Consider the following 22,026-nt stretch of genomic DNA (forward strand, 5'->3'; position numbering starts at 1 on the left):
GGCGAGCATATTTGATTTAATAATCCCACTCTTCGTTGGAGCTAATTATTTCCCATTTCATGGCGTGTTGAGCCTTTGATTTTTTTTTTATGGCAATAATTTTTAAAAAAAATTTTAATCTACTCTTCAAACACCTTAAATTAAGATTACTCCTTGATTGACTTTAACAAATATGTATTTTAGCCAGAAGAATAGTTGTATTTAAGAACTGTGTGCGGTCTTCCTAAAAGCCCAAATAAAATATTGAAGGGTGTAAATGTAAATTCAATATTTGCCGCCAAATAATTTGCAAAACATTATTTGTGTGGAAACAGTTTTTATTTTTTATTTGAACCTCAAATAATAGGATCTTTCTTGATCCTCCTTAGCAACGGTCATTACAGTCCTTGACAGCGGTCTGTTCTACTGGATTTACGTGTCACATGTTCTGAATTGGCCAATCAGAACTTTATGTAGCCTCCATATTTTTTATGGTTGAATGTGGGCCGCGAAAAAAAAAAGAAGTGATTCTTAAGTGGGCCCCGAGTTGAAAAATGTTGGGAACCGCTGTTCTAGAGAAATAATTTAAATGTCTTCAGTACTTTTTAAACAAGTAATTAATGAATAGATTGACATTTAAGTGTTGAACACAGTCTGGGAACAGAACTAAACCTGGTGGGCCTTGAATGTTTTAAAAACCATTGCTTTTACATTTTGTAATTGTCTAAAAGGTATTAGGTCAGCTATCCCAAATGAGTTGTGCACGGATGTATTTTCATGCGAAGGCCCTTAAACTGCAGAAATGTTGACATGCCATAATAGGAAAATGAAATAATAATACATGATATTTATATGGTGCTTTTCCCAGGGCTCAAATACGCTTTACAAGCAAATTAATATAAAATGATAGTGGAGCTTAACTGCTTCAGATTCAGCATCCTGGTATTAAACATGCTGAGACACTTTGATGACAGCCATTGTTGATGATATAAATAACTTAATGTCTGTTGTGAAAAAGACCACTTCAGATTGGTTTCTGAAAAACAAGTCAATCACTAGATGGTATTACATATCATCTAGCTCAGTGCTTCTCAAACTTTTTTCAGTAATGTACCCCCTTTGAAACATTTTCTCAGCCAAGTACCCCCGGACCGACCCCGGACATTTTTGATAGAAAAAGCCTATATAAATAATTACAATATAGTAATGTTCCATCAGTGTTTGATTTATTAACTCCTTCATGCACGAATTACAACAAACTAAGGATATTCTCATCTTTATGCATGAAAAAATATATAACGAAAACAAATTAAAACAGATTTTTCCAAGGAGTAAGATCCATCATAAGATTTTCATTGCCATTTCTACACTGTAGCTTATGTGCATATGAATCTTGAAAAATAAAGACTCAAACTCCGAACAAGTGCAGATATATTCACTTCAATCAAGATCATACCATAGTAAGTGCTGGTGAATTAGTTACAAGGCCTAAATTAACTCAAAGTTTAAAATGATTTTAGCCCTAACAGATTACACACAGTTAAACAACAGTAAAACATGTCATAAAGCAAAATATACTTAGCAAATACCAATGCAGTCAAGATGTCTGATTTCTTCAAGGTTCAAAATGCACTTACAAATATAAACCTGTAAATAATAGGGCCCCTTTAAACGTTCCTTTTATATAAAAAAAATTCAAATATAAACATGTATGGTTCAGAAATGTGTAGCTCAGAGGGCTGTAGTCTTGTACTACGAAGCCAGAGTTTCGCTTAGCGAGCTAACTTCAGGGTTAACTCTGGGTTTCCGGTCCTACGACGCTGGTTCACTTCTTAGCGGGCTAGATCTCCATGGTAACTGATGCTGAATGGCAAACCTGCTCCGGAGCAGGTTAGGTTCCAGGCTAAGAGATCAACTCAGTGAAAGCACCGCCTGCTGACCAATCAGAGCTCCGTGTGCGGAGTTTAAAGCTATCAAGTCATATTACAGGATAGAGGAAATACAGAAAAACTGCCGTTGCAGGAAAGACGGCCGGCAAAAATCAACTGACTGTGTGAACGAGAACATTAATAGAATATCCCCTCCCATCTTCAGAGCAATCTGACTATTATAACATTAGCGTTAAGAAAGCTTACTTAAATATCTGCCACAACATAAGTAACCGGATCAGAGTAACATTAAGTACAGTCCGCGGCACTGTGAGTGCAGACGTCGATGTGTCCCATTATCATTCATATCATATCACATCATAATGTATCATATATTTCCTTATCTGAGTCAGCTGAGCCGTATCTGGCCGTGCAACACTCACAGTGTCACATACTGTATGCAGAAGTATTATTTTAAAGGGGACCTATCATGCAAAATGCACTTTGGTACGTCTTTTATACATGAATATGTGTGCCCGGTGTTCCAGGGAACTCACCAAGTGTCAGAAAACACAACCCTCTCTATTTTCCTCCATACCCAAATCTCTAAAAAAAGGGGCTGCAACGGATCTGATAAAAACTGATCCAGATTTGAACACTGTCCTGACGTCAGGACGGTGGCGCTACGGCTATTGGGCCAACTCCACCAATCAGGAGGAGACAGCCACGGCCATTGCCGTTCGAAAGCGCTGGAGACGCTGTAGTACATATGCCAGGCCTGTAGATGGTGCTGTTCTCACAGAATCAGCCCTTGCAAAAACAGGGCTAAAAAAGTGCAAATTGAGCAAAATGAGGCATGGCTAAAATGCATGATCTGTTTGGTATTTTGAAAAAAAAAAAGTATATGCCTTATATAGGTATGGTCCTACACTATATTATTATAATATAGCATGATAGGTCCACTTTAAGCAACACATTAAGTTGACGAAACACTCGAGTCAAATGTAATTAAAGTCAGATCGTGTCTTGGACGGGGCAGTGATATCATAAACCTGTTAATGTACGCATTCAAACACTTTTTCTTTTACCAGCTGTATTCACCTTGCAGGTGCAGCTATGTGGCTTTTATCCTGGATAAAGTGTTTAAGTCATGGATGTTTAAAGTTTAACTTCTTCATATTTGTCTAATATTATAGTTCACTTTTCATTCAGGAAGTATGACGCTGCGCTGTCAGTACGCTTGTCCATGTTTGTGATTGGTCAAATTGTTGCTAGCCCCGCCCCTTTCATGTGAACACGCACCGGACAGAGAAACCCTGGCTTGAGTTACCGAGTTGATAACTAGCATCGTTGGACCGCTTAGCGAGAGCGCGTTTGTTTTGGGTTAGTTAAGCCGGGTAACTCAAACATATCCAGGGTATGTTGAACTGGATTCGTAGTACAGGCCTCAGAGGTAAAAGGGGGCTTACAGCAAAGTTTTATTTTCGTATTCTCTAAAAAGACTCATGTTCATTGCTTTCACTTCACAAGATAAGGCATCATTGCACTGGAATATATTATCATAGTCCCGGTTTATTTTAATTCCCACAGAGGTGTCAGTTCTCCTTAAGACTCCTGCTTGACCTCCATAAGGCACAGACCAGAAAGGAGACCGTGATCACTAGGGAGGAGAAGAGAAGATTAGAAAAGTTTCGAAATATCTAATTTAATAGCACATTTATTTGAGACTCTGTCAGAGTCCTTACCTGGTGTGTCCGAGCAGCACGACCACAGACAAGGTGCCTTCTGGGAGATATCTGAACAGCTTCTGTAGCCGGCGGTCCAACTTCCCCATCATGAGATCCATTTCCTCGTCCTGCATAGATCACACATTGGAGTCTTTATTACATGTGTTCAAAAGTCTATTAACTATCTGAAAGTACTAATTATTTTGTGTTATGGGGCACGCTGTTTTTTCGCATTGTGCTTAAATTCCAAAGTGCCCAAAAGCATCATCACCTCACCTCTGAGAGTCTTTTTTATCATATTAAGATGCAAAAGTCAAATTTTGTCTCTGACATTTGAGTCAAGAAAATATCATCAGAGCATTGACTGTGCCTTCAATCTTAAAGGCTGTTCTGCCTCAGTGATGCTATGGTTTCTCCCAGTACAGCTGTCGTCTTGGGTTTGAACCATAGACTCTTTATGGTTTTACATTAAATGCTGTTGTGCTCACACCAGCAAACCACCTTTCTGGAGAGATAGAAAATAAACGTATTCTTTGGAGCTTTTCCACTAAAAAGATGATGGTACAATAGAAAAAGCAATGGCAGCCATCTTTAAAATCAGACTGTGTTTGTTTACGGCGCATTTCCACTGCAGGGCCTCGCACGGCTTAGTACGGTATATTTAGGCCTTGGTAGGCCAGGCTCACTTTATGCTGCGATTCCATTACAGTTTAGGAACTGGGGCAGTAACTATAGTAACGCAGTGTAGGCGGAGCCGTGACGTCATCTTCAATGAGAACCACAGAAAACCAACATCAGCCGTTAGCCCTCAGAGCTCACAGCTCCTCATATATGTTCAGAAACTAGACAAAAGTTAAACAAGTACAAACCACAGACTGCCTGTGTCATGGCGAATACAGTCACTGGTTTATTTATGTCTGTGTAGGCCGTTGTTGTGAGTGTGGACGGTCGGAGCATATACTGCGTTAGCTTAGCCGATCTCCATTTAGAAAAACACGCATTTTAAAAGGTTTTCCGCCTGCCGTCTGTCTGCAGACTTGTCAAAGCATTAATTCATGGTTTTTACTAACCGGTATCAGTATGTTGTTACTTCGGCATCATTTTGAAACATGTATTACAATTAAATCACGGTCAAATATGTTCATCTTGTTGTAGTTGTAGCCCCCTTGCCAGCGATTCTCTCACTAGTTTAGCATATTCAGCCTGGTTGTTGGCCCGGAAAGAACCATGATTTTGGAGAGCCTGAAAACTGTGAAAAAGCACCCGTTAGCCAGAACTACCCCTAGTGGAAACGCAACAAAAAACGGGCCGGGTTTGGCACGGCACGCTTAAACCGCGCTGCAGTGGAAATGCACCATAATGTCTTCTCTACTTAGTCAGACTTTGATCTATATTCATCTGTCCAAGTTGGGCTCAGCTAAACCGCAATGTGTTAGCATGTCAACAATAAAAAGACACACACATTTACACTGGGTTTGACTCCATTTTCTGATAAGTGACGATATATTTAAACCGTACAATACAACCATCTTTACCTGAGAGCTTATGTGCATGTGGCTCCTCTCCTCGTCTTTGTCAGGATCCACTGAGGTGGTCGGTGTTGTTACTGCCGTCCAGGAGGGAAGGTGGTGAGGAGTTAGTGAAGGACAGACGAGGTAGTTGTCCTTCCTGAGATCTTCAGAGGAGCTGAGAGCTGCACGTTTCCCCTCTGAGCTTTCAAACCCTGCCAACCAGAGACATATATGTTAGAGACACACAGAACGTTGGTTTGACTCTATTCCTAATGAATAATAAGGTGGTTTATTTATTTTACTCACTTATGATTGCATGTCTTGCATGTTTTCCAGATTGTTGCAGCAGGGCGACTCTCTCCACTGAACCAAAGAGACCAAACGTCTCTCTGACCGTCTCCTCAGACAGCTTAGATTTCGTCTTTGGTTGCGAATGTTGACCGTTTACTTTTTTAACAGAAGTAACATCTGAACATTTGGCATTTAACGTATATCCATTGTCTCTTTCAGACAGGTGTACGCTGTCAGCCATACAGGGGTTTAGTTTAACAGCATAGAGGTGAGTGTTGTTGTCACACATCAAAGCATCGAGAGTCAGATCAGCGTCCAGCATCGACTCGTAGACAGGACGCTGGACCTGGAGAAGGTACAAATAAGAAAAGTTGTTGTTGAACAATCAGCAGTCTACAGAGTTTGGGAAGAAGTTAAAAAAAAAAAAGTAACATCATATTCAACTTGAATTATTAAGCACTTTTCTTAACAGTGTTTTAAAGGGCAATACGATAGGAAACACAGTGCTTTGCCCCTATGCATTTTTCATATTTTATTGCATTAAAACCTGTAATTTAGGTAGATTTTAGTTAATGGACCCACACAAAATAGTCCAAATGGGTTAAGTTAAGAAAAATAAGCTTGTTTCAAAAGATAAATAAAGAATACAAACTGTACAAGCTGTATGTATGGGTGACGCTGTTAGCGCCGGTGTTATGCGTGCCCACTGCACCTCGAGGGAGCGCGCCACAGCGTAAAGCACTTGCAGACATTTCAGTGATTTGTACGGCAAAGTTAGGTTTGGAAACAATATCATCTCCTTTTTGGCGGGCATGCATAACGGCATAATACCGGAGCCTCGCTGCGGGGAAGCTTTGGCGCTGTTCTGAGTTTGTTCTAATCTGTCAAAATGGCGGACTGCTTTCAGATTTTTCCGTCATTGTTAAAAAAAATCGGTCATAGACGGAAAATATTCGGTTAACGCGACCTCTGCTCTACAAAGTATTGACTTTGGGGGTGAATACATTTGCAAACTCAACGTTTTTTTACTTTATTTTTGTTCTTGTTTAAAACATATTTTCATCTTCGAAGTGGTAGGAATGTTGTGTACATCGAATAATAACATCTCTCCAAACATCTACTTAAATGACAGGTTTTTAATGCAGTAGGATACAGAAAAGACCAAAGGGGTGAATACTTTAGCAAGGCAGTGCAAACCAGAGAAGGCAGATACAATGAGAGGAAGGCTCAAGGACATGAACACAGCGTATGTAAAAGCAATACAAACAAAGGTAAAAGATAAGATGAATAGGAGTAACACAAGTAAATATAAAGAGTGTTATTCAAACATTTCAAAAAGCTTTCAAAAAGCAAAGTTTTAAACAGAAGAAAGTGCATAAGAGTTACCTTGATGGACTGTCCCTGCATGTCGAGTCCATTCAACGTTTTTACAGCCAGCTCAGCTCCCTCCAGAAGCTCAAACTCCACCTCTGCATGAACCTGGAGAACAAACAGTGTCAGGATATAAAGATAATGTTTATAAATGGCATCCAAAAATATAGAAATCATGTTTACTGCTGTAGCGTCTACAGTTATAGTTGAAGGGTAACTGCATTAGTTATTATCACCATATTATAAGAGGTATTTCGTTAAATCTGTGACAAAAATACAGTTTATTTAATGTAAAATAAAGGATAATGTATGTGAGATATACCCGGACAGTGGTGTTCAACATTTTGATATTTCGAAGCGGTCCACAGCAGCGAAACAGGCGCCTCACTTCCTGTTCAGAGGATCCAGCAGGAAGTGGTCCGGCCAACACCACACACAGATCTCTGAGGTGAGCACACACCTGGGGGGTAACACACACACTTAGTGAAGCATTAAGAAATAAACACTTAAAGGTCCCCTATTATACTGTTTAGTCATCAATATATTATAGGTCTCAGATATATACAAACATGTCTCTGATTGGCTGAAACACCAAACAGATCATTGCAGCATCCCATAATCCCCTCTGTTTCAAAAGTGCTGATTCTCTGTCTGTTACTTTAGATGAAAATAAGGAGCCCCTCCCCACGCCCCTCTGAGAGATATTTGGTTAAAAAGAACACAATGGTGCTCTAGGAGGAGATGCAGGTGATAAGGTGGGGGGGTTACCTTGGTTGGTGATTGGCTAATGGTTACACAAGCCAACACATTGTTATGACATCATAAAGTGGCCAAAATCTGATCAGCTCATTTTCAGACAGGTTTTTATATAAATGGATCAGGACAAAAAGAGAGAGAATCTTTGTTCCTGAAACTTTCAGAATCTCTTTACACAGAGGGGACACATGTTGATGTAGAAGAGACATGAAGAAGAGGATTTTGCATAATAGGTGACCTTTAAGATGTGTAGAGTTGTGAATAAAGGCCTCACCCTCTGGTGCTCCAGGTGGGGGAAGCTTTTCTTCAGATGGTTGGAGAGGGAAGGGAGCTGGAGCACGGAGAGGAACGGACACCTGGTCTGTCTCCGGAAAGACGCTAACACCTGAAGGAGACGAGATGAGGTCACAGTGATGAAGAGGAATTGGAGTTATGATGGGAAAAGACAGAGGACAAGGAAAACCAACATTTTGAGACTATGAAAAGCGCTATATAAATTCAATTTATTATTATTAACATCGCTCATATTGTACATATACTATCATATGTACAGTATAGTATAAGCCTATATTCCTGTATTTTTTACTTTTTTAAAGAACATTTTAATTATCCAGAATTTTTTATATTTGAGTATAAATCTATCTATCTATCTATCTATCGTCATCTTTTCTGTATGTAACCTACCAACCAACGCTACTTTTCTCAAACAGGGATTCTTATATCCAACAAGTAGGTAAACCAGAAGTCCTTTTATAACCACTTGCTGTATCACAACGAAAACAGAGGATCAATGCTCATTTTTGGGAAGAAAACCAAGCAGATAGAGGCCCAATCCCAAACCACGCCCTACACCCTACCCCTACACACTCTCCCTTCGTGACGGAGTGACACTCGCAGCTCAACGAGGCTCCCTCCTGTCAGATGGAGGGAGTAAATACAGCGGCAAGCTTTGGGACAAACTCCCCTCTCTCCGGCAGAAACAGGAAATGCCGTAACTGTATGTAACAACGGTTTCAAATCAGCATCTCTTTGACAAAAAATTACAAATTAATAACTCAAATAAAACTCGAAACATCTTTGATTGTGTTCTCTGCTCTTTTAGTTTTAAACCTGATTTTATAAGCTTCTTAGTTTTTGCATCAGTCTGTAAATATACACAACTTTATAATAAAATGCACACATTTACCTTTTTCTAGACTAAACACAGGTATGATCCTAAGTTAAAAAAAATATGAGGTTATCATGAGGTTGTTAACAGCGCAATTTATCAGTGGATGTTTGCTGGAACTGTTTGTAAACAGCGTGTTTCCTGACGGACACACACAGCGTGCCTCCGGTCAGGTAGAGACCGGTCTCCAGTCAGCACCGATGCAGACTCGCTGTTTGATGGCTTGATAGCCCACTCCCCCTCCACACCGCTCCACACTCGTTGGTTTGGAACAGCACTTAATGTGGCGGACCCTCCGCGCGAACGGAGGGGTAGTGTGTAGGGCTAGGGTGTAGGGGGCGGTTTGGAATTGGGCCTTAGTGTGTGATCAGGAAAATGTCTCACCTCCTTGTCAGAGTTGAGCCACTGCTGATTGGACAGATCCAGAGCGATGTCAGAGCGCTTCCCTAAAAAGGCAACAGACCGGCGATGTCTTTGTAGAACGTCAGGAAACCTGCACGAGAAATAAAGACGGAGAATCGGAAAACCTTTATATTAGTAACGATGGACCAACATTTGTCAGATCATTTTGTTAGAGATTTAAGTTATTATTATCCCCTTAATCTATTGTTTCAGATTATCATGCAGATTTTCAACTACATAAACCATTCTATTTTGTTGAAATGACCCTGTGGGACAATTATAGCATAAACATACAAGTAGATAATTCAGGCAAAGACAGACTAGACAGCAGTTGGAGAGATTTGGAGATTGACTCAAACATGTCTGGGTTCATATGTGTGTCTGAGAAGGTTAATGTAATTTCTTTTTTATCACAGAAAGCTACATTTTTGGGTGAAAAATGAGTGACTTAGGATGGACATCATCTGTGTAAAGGTATACAGATTTTAAACGTATGTTACCTGTGACTCTGTGGGGGTGCAGGTTCAGCAGGTGCCAAGTCTTTAGGCTCCTCTATTATCCTATATCCCCACAGCTCCTCCATATGAAGCTCTACTACCTGTGAACATACACAAAAGATATCATAACAACTCTGTGTGTGTGCGTGTGCGTGTGTGTGTGTGTGCGTGTGTGTGTGTGTGTGTGTGTGTGTGTGTGTGTGTGTGTGTGTGTGTGTGTGTGTGTGTGTGCGTGCGTGTGTGTGTGATTTTATTGTTAGAAAGTGTTGAGTTACCTGTCGCGGTCCTTTCTTTATAAAATACTGAGCCAGCTCCAGGGCTGCCAAAGCATCCTCGATGGGATTATGACCCGTCTTCTCTTCAGTTTGTATCTGCCGACTGGGACACGTGGAAAAGTAAATCATTAGACGAGAGAAAGAGAGAAAGAGAGAAAGAGAGAAAGAGAGAAAGAGACAGACACACAGAGAGAGAGAACTTACTTCAGCACGGACTCTGCGATGACCTTCAGTTTGAACCTCTGTCCGAACTCTCTCCTGTACAGCATCGAGGTGTCGATCACATGACGGTGGATCAGCTGAGGACACACACACACACACACACACACACACACACACACACACACACACACACACACACACACACACACACACACACACACACACACACACACACACACACACACACACACACACACACACACACACACACACACACACACACACACACACACACACACACACACACACACACACACACACACACACACACACGGTTTTAACTTCATACTTTATATAGAAATGTGTTTTTGGTTAAATAGAGCATCTTCAAAATGAAATATCTATCTAAAATCAATGATTGATGTCCGCAGTAACTCACTTTCAGAGCGACGAGGTCGTTGTTTAGTGAGTGTCCCACCAGGACTGCATCGCTAGGCAACAGCGTCTTGAGCCTCGTCTGAACATTCCGTAGGGTCGTTGTGATTGGTCGCAACATCGCTGCAGTTATGCCAGAGAACCTATCAGAGGGCAGCCAGCAGCGCAGGCAACACAAATGTTTAAAGTGTTTTGAAATGATGTTTGTTATCTAAAAATACACTAGTGTTGTGTGTGTGTGTGTGTGTGTGTGTGTGTGTGTGTGTGTGTGTGTGTGTGTGTGTGTGTGTGTGTGTGTGTGTGTGTGTGTGTGTGTGTGTGTGTCTCTGTGTGTGAGTCTCTGTGTGTGTGTGAGTGTGAGTGTGTGTGTGTGTGTGTGTGTGTGTGAGTATGTTTCTGTGTGTGTGTGAGTGTGTGTGTGTGTTTCTGTGAGTGTGTGAGTGTGTGTGTGTTTCTGTGAGTGTGTGTGTTTCTGTGAGTGTGTGAGTGTGTGTGTGCACCTGGTGACGTAGTCGAGGATTCTGTTGGGAGGTTTCACCAGTTCATCCAGCACACACTTCCCATCACTGTCCACCAGAGAGACACGAGCCAACTCATTACCCTTTTCTGTCAGACACTGAAGCACAACATGAAGACATTAGCGTACAGAAACCTTTATAGAGCTCAGAACATGGACATCTTTCCCAAAAAGCAATGAAATTTCAATGAAACGTTGCTAAGAAAAAGCTTAATAAATGGAGTGGCCACTAGAGAGGAAGAAGCCAAATCTAGACATGTTTTATTTTTGTCATTTAGATGAGGTGGTTTTACAGTTTGAGCTGCTCTTTGTATTGTTTGAGCAGCAATTGGATTATAAATGCATCAAATGTTAAAAGCTCATTCTGTCATGTGGTACATTTCTTTCAAAAGGACTCCAAGTATAATACATATTCTAACATATTGCTCTCTATTTAAAAAACAAAACTGGTTTGAAGGATGGTTCCTACCTTAAAGACATATTTATAGTATTTATAGCACATTGTATTTTGACCTGATAGAGTGTTGCCATGCACTTAAAGGTGGGATAGGTAATTCACTTCAGAAACACTTTTTGTTATATTCCATGGAATGCTCTTAACATCCCGATAGCAATGAATACATTAAATGCTTTGACAATAAATACATACAAATATTTCATCTGTGGAAGCCATAGCGCTGTAAAAAGCACGACCAATCATCTGAGCCGGCCCGGCTAAAATAACTGGATGGCCTACCTGCCTGTCAGCCTTCCATCTGTGCACAAACTTATCTCGTGCCCTCATTGGTCATGTGCGCGTTCGTGTGTGTTGGAGGAGGGGCTCTGTAAGGAAGTCTGAAGGAAGGGGTTTTTTTCGGCTGCGTACTTTCAAATTCTAGCGCACTCGAGCTGGTTTCTCCATTCTTACCTACCCTACCTTTAATGTGACATTACATGCTGTGCTGTTGTTGAGTTTGCTTTCCTTTTCTGTTTTCTGTCTGTGTTTTCTGTACTTTGTAATGTGCAGAGTACCACATGGAAACTATGTTTTGTACTGAAATGTTGCAGGGTGTTTGGGGAAAGAGCAACTCACCATTTCACAGTCGAGTCCATACAGAGGGCTGCTGTCAGTCACACAGTCAACACTGTCTGTGCACACAAAGTCCTGGAAGTCTGGCATTCCTGTGCAAAAGCAATAAGTAATACTTTAGAGACAAAGATACATTTGAAAATGCATTCTGGTGAGGATGAGGTAAAAACAGAGCTTTTGTAAAACAATAACATACAATTTCTATATATTCAGATTGACAGTTAAAAACTCACCTTTGACAGGCCAGCGTTTCTTGACCATCTCCTCCTCGGGGAGAACATACGCTGTCAGTCCTCTCCTCTTGGTCCCAAACTTGGTGATTACTGGGTGAATCCTCAGGCCTGCAGCAGTGTTAAATAACACAAAGACATCATTAAGAACAAGATCAAAAACACTGAGAAAACTCAAGCACAACTACTGCTGAGAGATATGATAATGTTTGACTAAAAGCCGCAATAGCATAATATGATATTGTGGGATAAGTGTTAGAGTTCACAGAGGATAATTACCCACGAGATGATCATTTCTAGTAACAGTCAAATGAAATGTGGATATCACACAAGTTCAAAAAGTAGCCTTTAATATTCAGGAAAGTCTTTGGGCTAAATTATATTTTCTTGACAACCAAACTCAAAGCAATAGCTACTCTTATGTAATACTAATGATAAATTGTTCATGTATTGCCTTAGTGTACACACACTGACTTCAAACATATCCACATAAGATTCTCACCTTTTGGTAAATCACTGCTTCCATTGTGTCTTTGGGAAACAGAGGGATCGTCTGATTCAGGAACTTCACTGCTGAAGATTCCTGAGGCCAGGTCGGTGGAGGATGGAGTAAACGTGACCCTCTAAACCAGGCAGATACAAACGTTTTAAATAGGGATGCACAATGAGGATTTTTCAATTCAATCTCTGATAACAACCTGCTTTTCATGGAAGAAACCGGATCAGTTATCATATTTAAAATGTTGTATTTAAAAACAGATGCATAATCTGTAGTTTCTGCACACCTGAGCACACTAAAAGCTCAGATGTATACAGCAGAGATGGCTGGTTTACTATTCCATAGCTCTTACTCTTATTTGCATATACATTACCAAAAAAATGGTATTTCAAAGTTCAGTAGTTTCCTCTGAAACTGTGTAAAATGTCCTCAAACAGGAGACAGGTTTGGCCGTTTAGTCGGCGTATTCAAGCAATAACTTTTGTATTATTGGCCGAAAATTAATGGGCTAAAATATAATAATCAGAATATACATAATAATATTCATTTCCCACTGTCTGCACATCATTGAATAGCACCGTTATCCCCAGTTCAAACCAAAAACATCTCCGTCCCCTCTGGTTACTCACAGTGCTGTAGTTGGTCCTGAGGTGCTGCAGAGTGAGGTAGTGTTTGTAAAAGTGACTCTGGGTCAGCCCCTCTATCATCACCACATTCACAGCTTTAACCCTCTTCTGAAGGTTGAGGTGACACCAACTGAAAGAGACACACAGGGGGGTTTTAAAAAGATCATTTAGATTATTGTTATAGCACAGGGACAGGGTAAAAGTCCATTATAGAGACGTATTTGATGCAAGCAGATGAAGTACATGACATCTAACTACCACAGTCATTACCTGGGCTGTTCAACGCCAGCTGTTTTCCCCAGAGCGGCGTAATGCAGCAGCTCTGTCAGATCATTCGCTGTTATTGGTTGTTGAAGGCGGTCGGGCAGCACAGAGATCCTCGGTGAGCGAGAGGAGCGTTCAGACTCCAGAGTCTCCTCTCCTTCTTCTGTTTTTAATCTCTTGACCTCCTTATTTTCTGCAGGGGCGATCCTCTTTCTCTTCCTCCCGTTGCATGTCACTTCTGCCGATAAGGGCTCCATATTCAAGCCTGTGTTTTTAAAGGATGGTAAAAAAGGATATTGAAAATTACATTGTGTCATGGCTGTCAAATGTCTAACAGTACGATACGATATGATATTACTTTAATGGTCAGATCAAGTCTGAAATTTGACTTGCATCAGAGCAGCTCCATGTTTAACATCAACTTAGACAAATATCAGGACACAGTACATAAAAAACAAACAACAAGCAGAAGTATATCTAAGATTCACAGAATTGTATTGTTTTACTTGTGAAGTTAGAACAGGGGAGCACTCTGTGGTTATCCACATATTAGTATTACTAAAAATGATGTGTCTGTTATTTTTAATATCAAAAACTGTCAATTTTGCGTCAGATGTGGTTTACTAAATCTTTGATCAGATATTTCCCTACTTGAATCTTATTTTTAACGGTACATTACAATGCGGATACTATTTGCTAAGACACCATATTCACAAAGAAGAATATAAATTAATGATGTAGTGAAGATGAAGGTTTTCATGTCCTAATTTTGATAAAATTATAAATATCCCGAAATGTATTTCTCAGAACTTCACCCTTCATGATGTGTTATTATAGTATACAAGTAACAGAGACTTTTGTTAACGATATCTAAAATATCATGGTTGTGATTTGAATTCATCTTGATTACTTCAGCAGTAAAGCAACAAAGTGACTATTGTGCTAAGTGGACTTGCTTACATGTAAGGGTGTCGTTTACTTCATCCCATTATTAAAGGATGTGTATAGTGACAGTATAATGATGTGTTTACTTTATTTGTCAGGTAAATAAAGTCAGTTTAAGCTTTAACAAAATGCATTAACTGGTAAATATATTCACCAATGTATTCCGCATTAAAGCAGGGTGTCTGAGCTTTCAAATGTATACCAAGACGCTTAAACTAAAGTAGGAATTAAGAGTAAAGGAAACCAACACACCTAGCTTAGCTAACACTTTAAAAAATAAATATACACATATACAATTACTATTAAGGAGTAGTTATAAGTTGGGCAAACGTGTGGGAAGGGTGTCGATGATTAAAAAATGTAAATACCAGATGTTATTGGTCCTGAAGGTTAGAAATTCATGTTTTTTCACCATTAGTCGAAGCTAAAAACACATGGGCACTCCACGTTAAAACTTGTGATATAAAGTAAAAACAACTAGTACCACTTCCGGTGAGAGACGTTCAAAATAAAAGAATGGTCAACTCTGTAATGTCCTTTAATCAGTAAATGTGGATAGCATTGCGTATATTTGAACATCTTTAAAAATATAAAAAATAAAAGATTATACTCACACAATATTGGCGTTTAAAGGTTGTTGTGGGCTTGTGTATTTTACGCTTTTGTTTTGGTAAAACCGGAAATGCTAATCGTTTCGATAAATTCCGCCTTTTTTCTGTGATCGATGTTTTTTTCTGCAGTTGATTTACGATACTATCAGAGTCAGACCCTGTTAATCAAACTCGTACTGATGGATGGACATTTGAAAAGAAACAGCGCGACCCTTTCCTGCGTGTTTTAAGAATCTTAAACAACGTAAGAAATATCCAACATAATGACTACAAAGAAACTTGCAAAGTAAGTAACTGACTAACCGAGTGCCTTTAACGTTAGCTAAGCAGCTAATGCTAACCTAAACAACACCGAGAAGACAGAGACGTTGCTTTGTATCTTCTGTAGGAGATTCTTTATTTACCTCACAGCAGCATTTTGAAAGTCAATCTACAGGAATTACACAATTACTTAAACATTAACAAAAAATAAAGATAAACCATTACATATTCTCAATAATTAGATGAGTATCTAAATATTATAAAATATACAGAATACATTAGAATACTCACTAATCTACTGATCATATAAACATACAAACTACCACTAATATTAGTAGTAGCTGCTATTAACAGTCATCATTAGGTTTAACTAAATACTTAATAAGTAAGAATTTATTATATATTAATGTTGTATTGAACAAATTGCACATCACACATTTTACAATAAGAAATACGTTGAAAAGTCATTCTGTTGAAGGAAAGAGAAATAGGCAAAAATGAAGGGAATATTTCAAATTAAGAAACACACTGTAATTATATATATAAAATATATATTTACATACATACTACAGGCAACGCTTGTTGAAGATGAATGTTTTTTTGTACAAGATTTCATAGTTTTCAAGAACATTTCAAACTATGTGCAGCATAAAGAAATGATTTTTTTACTTCAATCATCAATAACTTGGCAAGGACAATCAATAGATTGAAAAGACACTTTTATAGAATCTGAGTATAACTTGTTCATAAAATAATGCAAAATCTTTGTACAAGATGCCAGTAATATATTTGTTAACTGATTTTAGAGTACTGATAATGCCAGAAAAGATGGGGCACCGTTTCATGTTGAGCTGTGCAAAGTACAATATGTTGGTGAATAATTAACAGAGGAATCCCTCTCTGTCTCCACAGAGAACTGGGACTACTGAGGCAGAGGAGTCAGTCAACAAATGGATCCAAAACATTATTATCAAGTAAGAATGACTGATGTATTGATAATGTGCATACAGAGTTTTAATGTTTGGACTTGATCCTCATGCCAGTACACTTTCCTTCTGCATTACATGTTTACACTTGTGACTTATACGGCTTGTTTCCTTTCAGATCAAATATTTGCATACCTGATTGTGATCGATTTTGAGTCAACTTGCTGGAAAGAGAAAACCAACTATGGCCAGGAAATTAGTGAGTAGCCTTCTATAACACCTTCATGTCATTATTTTCCCTTTATTGCTGATAACCTATATTATGTTCTCTCCTCCCGCTATGCAGTTGAGTTTCCTGCTGTTCTGCTCAACACGTCCACAGGGGAGATCGAGTCTGAGTTTCATACTTATGTCCAACCCCAAGAGCGTCCCCTTCTGTCCGAGTTCTGCACTGAGCTGACCGGGATTAAACAGGTTTCTGTGTATAGTCATAAATGCAAAGCCACAAACTCACCAGTGCATTTTTATGGTTCGGTTTTCTTTACTGCATCATATCTGACCAGTTTGTTTCCCTGTGTAACAGATACAAGTGGAGGCAGGGATCCCCCTTCAGATCTGTCTCTCTCGGTTTAACCGCTGGCTGCAGAAGATGCAGGTGGAGAAAGGTTTGGTCTTTCCAAACGGACAACAGAAATCTTCTGCACCTTCACCTTCTCAGAAACCGTGTGCTTTCGTCACGTGGTCAGGTAAAAGTCACTTGCATTGGTAACGTATAAACTGGTCTCTACCTTGTGAGGTTATTTCCTGCATTGGAGACACTCTAAGCATCAACTAGACTGCCATTTCTATCTTCAAACATTACAACATTACAAAACTTAGACAAGAACACTGAATACGAAATTGTCTGTGTAGCTTAGTTGCATATTGTGCAATGAAAAGCATTACCAGAAAATCATGTCGTTTTTTTACCTTGTTTCAATTTTTTTAACTGTAAATTCCTTCCATCTGCGTTGTATATCAGATTGGGATCTCGGAGTTTGTTTGCAGTACGAGTGTAAACGCAAGCAGCTCCATAAACCTGTTGTGCTGAACAGCTGGATAGACCTGAGAGGAACCTACAGGGTGAGTGGGAGCTTAATCGCTCTGTCTTTACACCGGTTTTCTCTTTCATGCTTTCTTATTAATGTTTTGGTAAATGTACATCTTAAGTTGCCAAATACTACAGGGTTTAATTTGCTTATTTTGTGTGACAACAGTCAAAGACACAAAGGTGTTCAATTACAAATGTCATGTTACCAGTTACGAACTGTAATAACAAATACAAAGTTCTTTAGTATCCAAATATTCTATGCTAAAACCTTTTACTAAATAATTATATCAGTTATATGAGACATAATCATTTCAGCCCTGCTCACGTTGCGATTAACACATTTTTTCTGTATTTTCAGATGTTTTATGACAAGAAACCCAAAGGCTTGAATGGGGCGCTACAGGATCTGGGGATACAGTTTTCAGGACGAGAACATTCTGGTATAAGCATAAAGCAAAGATCATTTTTTGTGAGAATACACCTACATCAAAAATAGGCCTAATCTAATGCTGTTTTTCCTCTTCCCTCAGGTTTGGATGACTCCCGAAACACCGCTTGTCTGGCAGTGAGGATGATGAGGGATGGGTGTGTGATGAAGATCACCCGGAGCCTGGAGAAGGTGAGTGGCCGTCGTCCAGCGATGCATCCCAACTCCTAACTCCCCCAGACCCTATTCTGCCTCCGTGATCAAAAACCTGTTATGAATGGTGACTTAGTTTTTTTATAGTTCGTGAAGGTTTTTTTTGTTAATAAACTAATTTATAACTGTTGGAATCATAAACATTGATATTCAAGTCCTTTACTTGGTTAGCTTAAAGGTCACCTATTATGCAAAATCCACTTTTTCATGTCTCTTCTACATCAACACGTGTCCCCTCTGTGTAAAGAGACTCTGAAAGTTTCAGGAACAAAGATTCTCTCTCTTTTTGTCCTGATCCATTTATATAGAAACCTGTCTGAAAATGAGCTGATCAGATTTTGGCCACTTTATGATGTCATAACGATGTGTTGGCTTGTGTAACCATTAGCCAATCACCAACCAAGGTAACCCCCCCCCCCCCCCCACCTTATCACCTGAATCTCCTCCTAAAGCACCATTGTGTTCTTTTTAACCAAATATCTCTCAGAGGGGCGTGGGGAGGGGCTCCTTATTTTCATCTAAAGTAACAGACAGAGAATCAGCACTTTTGAAACAGGGCTGAAACAGAGGGGATTATGGGATGCTGCAATGATCTGTTTGGTGTTTGGAGCCAAACACTTCAGAGACATGTTTGTATATATCTGAGACCTGTAATATATTGATGAAAACAGTATAATAGGGGACCTTTAAGTGCTTGATGTTTTATTAAATATGAAGTAATTGTTTCTGATCACACAGGAAGAGTAAATCATCCACCTTTACAGGACTATACCGCGCAGCACATACTACAGAATTATTTGACTATGTGTAAGGGATACTTTACTGATGATATCTCTTGTCTTATCTTCTGCTTATAGGCGCCATCAATGGTCAAACCCATGTTTGGAAACACAACTGCAGACAGCAAAAAGGAAAAGTTGAAAACCGATAAAGAGAAGAACACATCTAACACAGAAAAACCTTCATCATCCAAGATTCCTCCTAAATCACGTCAGATAAAATCATGTTCAGAGGACATTACAAAGTATTTAGACACAAAGGAGAACTCTGTTCAAAGCCTGATCTCACCAAAGACACTGCTGAATGGTACAAATACACCACTAATGGGATGCAGCAGGATGTCAGTTTCAGCAGGGGCTAATACTTCCTCTTTAGTTATGATAAACTGTCCTTCACCCCACAATAACACCACCAGTCTTGTTCTGTGCTCCACTACTCTGGGCTGCCTCTCAAATCTGCCAAACCAGCCCTCTAAAACAAGAGAAGAAGTAGGATATGGGGAAGCAATCTGTGTGGAACCGGAGGACAGGTGTGGTTCATATGATGATGTGGTGTTGGAGGAAGAAAGTGTCAGTATTGGTGAAACTGAGAGAGAATTTGATCATGATTATGTGTCAGATTTTGACAACGGATGTCATGTGTGGGGAAAGCCTGATGCTGCACATTTACCAGGCGGTCATGTCACATTAAGGGACAAAATAAGAGAAACAAAGAGCATTGTTGACAACTTTAAAATTCATAATATGACCGGTGAATCATCAACAACATCTCTACCTACAAACAAAATCATATCCCACATTAATGTGTCCAATAACTTACATGAAATGAGGCAGCATTCAACAATCTCGGAGCACAGTACTTTTACTGTGCCTAGAGCAGTGCCCTCGGACAAATCAAATTACAAAACAGGACTTAAAACCTCTCTACCAGCACAAGAAAACTCATATTCGTTTAACAAAATGACTCAATTATTAAACACATCCTCTCTAGTCAAGCACAAACCCTTCGTCCCAGAAAAGACCTCCACCCCTTTCACTTCATTTACCAAGCCCAGAGCAGTCGTCACACAACACCCAAAGCCCAAAGAGACTCCAAGATCTTCCTTCCCCATCTACACCGACGCAACTAAAACCTCTGTTCGTTCCACCGGTGACTCTTTTTCCAAGACTATCCTCGCCTCTTTGTCCACCAACTCACTCAATCAATCCTCATTTTCTATATCAAAGAGAGTAGGTCAGAGGATCACATCCCCTCTGTGTGGGTGTGGGCGTCGTGCAAAGCGTCAGCTGGTTTCTAACGGGGGTCCGAACCACGGGCGAGGGTTCTTCTGCTGCCCGGTTCGGCGCTCAGGCAGCGGAGGGAGGATCCAGAAAGGCTGCGAGTTCTTTAAGTGGGAGTCGGCTGTGATGAAGAGCAGTTTAGTGGTCGCTGCTGCAGTCGGTTCCTCTGTGTCACTTTGTCAGATCAACTCCTCTCTGAGCCGTCCTCCACCCCTAACCCTGCTGAGAAAGAGCTATTAAAGCTAGGGTTGGGAACGTATTTAAGGGGGAACATGGTTGTACTTGTTGGAATACTTTTAGAATCTCAGCGGTAAATCCAATGCTCTGACAAAAGAAGATGAAGCTGTTGCAGGGCTTAAATAACTTAAACCAATAATTGTGTTTAAATGAAGGGATGGCCAAACTGTCTACCTGCAAGTTATCTGCTAGTTTGACAGCTGTGAGTACTAACAACAGCAATTTGTTGTTTTACGTTCATTGTGGTGTGTTGACGTTTATAATTATAGTTTGGGAAGGGGATTTGGAGGGAGGCTCGTTAGATTTAGTGTATTTTAGATTATTGGAAAAGAGTTTGAACCCTGAGTTGGATTTTTTGTTTGCAACCTGTCCCTTACGCTTGCTGGCATTATCAATTGTTCTAATCTAAGCCCAAGCACAAGCTTTAACTTGTTGGAGAAGAATAAGCTAAGAAGGTGTGTTATACCTCCGTAATAGAGATTTGGGTGTTTTTATATCCCCACAAAGACAAACATTGTGTTTTATCAAATGTGTTTTTATGTTTTGTTTGAAGAAGAAAAAATATCTAAATAGATGCTTATGAAAACAGAGAACTATTTTTATGAACTACCTTTAGCAGAACAAATCAAAGTTGTCATTTAATTGACTTAAACCATTTTCTATAAAATCTATTATTGTTTGTTTGGACAATTAATTTGGTGCTATCAAGTTGAAATGTCCCAAAAAATCTGCCTAATTGATTTCTGTATTTCACATCATTGTAATGTAAACACTTTTTAATGTCTATGAAATGTTGTTATACCTTTAAAGGATATTAGATTTAATTTGCACTAATGAAAATGTAATTTACCTCAGGAAATGTGTTGAAATGATTGTATTTTTTACATTTTGACCACTGATGAACTCTGATAATGAACTCCTTTTGCCATATCTTGTACAGTAATTACATAATTTTTAAAAATGTGGTGATCAAAGTTTTTGTTGAGTAAAATGAACAGGCGACTGTTTTAATCATGATTTTGTTTCATGATTTTCATTTTTTCTGGACAGTTATAAGGGGTCTTCTAATGTTTAAAAGTAGCAGAACTATGGTAAAGTATCCTATTACAAGTCCTGCATAACATTAACACACACCTTTGTAACCTTCCTCTGAACCTGTCCACAATTCGATATCCTTTAAAACTGAAAAGCCCTATACTTTAATCAGATATACATATTTTCACAGGTTTTAGACCTCTTTTTATTGTACTTACTTTTTTGTACATTTAAATTAATCGGAATTAAATTCAAGGACTTGTGTCCCCATGTTCATTTATCTTACTCTTTTCAAGATTTAAAAGTTGTATCATAAGCACAATAACTGTAGCGTAGTTGTTGGGCAATAAAGTCTCAGGTCCCTCCAACAATATAGTCTATTTATGCAACAACACATTTCAAAATCATATGGATAAACACATACTTTCTTTTTTTTAATAATGTATGTCAGTTTATATTTTTAAATGTTCTTATATGCTAGTTTGTATCTTATATGTTTGTTTGTATGATTAAGGTGTCACGTAAGAATGTCATTGTACAGTACAACTGCCTGTTATACTTTATGTGTCTTTAA

General features: G+C 39.2%; 2 protein-coding genes across 2 annotated transcripts; one reads left to right on the forward strand and one right to left on the reverse strand.

The window, feature by feature from the left end:
- Positions 1 to 3,209: 3,209 nt before the first annotated feature.
- Positions 3,210 to 15,047, reverse strand: LOC117482171 (RNA exonuclease 5-like). The gene is made up of 19 exons (XM_034130173.1): positions 14,961 to 15,047; positions 13,654 to 13,912; positions 13,387 to 13,513; positions 12,761 to 12,881; positions 12,262 to 12,369; positions 12,032 to 12,120; positions 10,943 to 11,058; positions 10,447 to 10,585; positions 10,050 to 10,144; positions 9,846 to 9,948; positions 9,574 to 9,671; positions 9,056 to 9,164; positions 7,778 to 7,888; positions 7,070 to 7,207; positions 6,763 to 6,855; positions 5,392 to 5,722; positions 5,110 to 5,297; positions 3,593 to 3,702; positions 3,210 to 3,507 (listed from the first exon to the last, which is right to left on the reverse strand). The coding sequence occupies exons 2-19, from the start codon at positions 13,902 to 13,904 to the stop codon at positions 3,453 to 3,455; spliced, it is 2,382 nt and encodes a 793-aa protein (XP_033986064.1). The 5' UTR covers positions 13,905 to 13,912; positions 14,961 to 15,047; the 3' UTR covers positions 3,210 to 3,452.
- A 341-nt stretch (positions 15,048 to 15,388) lies between these two features.
- Positions 15,389 to 21,585, forward strand: eri2 (ERI1 exoribonuclease family member 2). Its single transcript, XM_034129336.1, has 9 exons — positions 15,389 to 15,489; positions 16,377 to 16,438; positions 16,569 to 16,649; positions 16,737 to 16,864; positions 16,974 to 17,136; positions 17,412 to 17,512; positions 17,839 to 17,920; positions 18,011 to 18,099; positions 18,978 to 21,585. Exons 1-9 carry the CDS (start codon positions 15,467 to 15,469, stop codon positions 20,418 to 20,420), a joined length of 2,172 nt encoding a protein of 723 aa, XP_033985227.1. The 5' UTR covers positions 15,389 to 15,466; the 3' UTR covers positions 20,421 to 21,585.
- The last annotated feature ends 441 nt before the right edge of the window (positions 21,586 to 22,026 follow it).

This window comes from Trematomus bernacchii, unplaced genomic scaffold (assembly GCF_902827165.1).
Source record: "Trematomus bernacchii unplaced genomic scaffold, fTreBer1.1, whole genome shotgun sequence".
NCBI classification, from domain to species: Eukaryota; Metazoa; Chordata; class Actinopteri; order Perciformes; family Nototheniidae; genus Trematomus; species Trematomus bernacchii.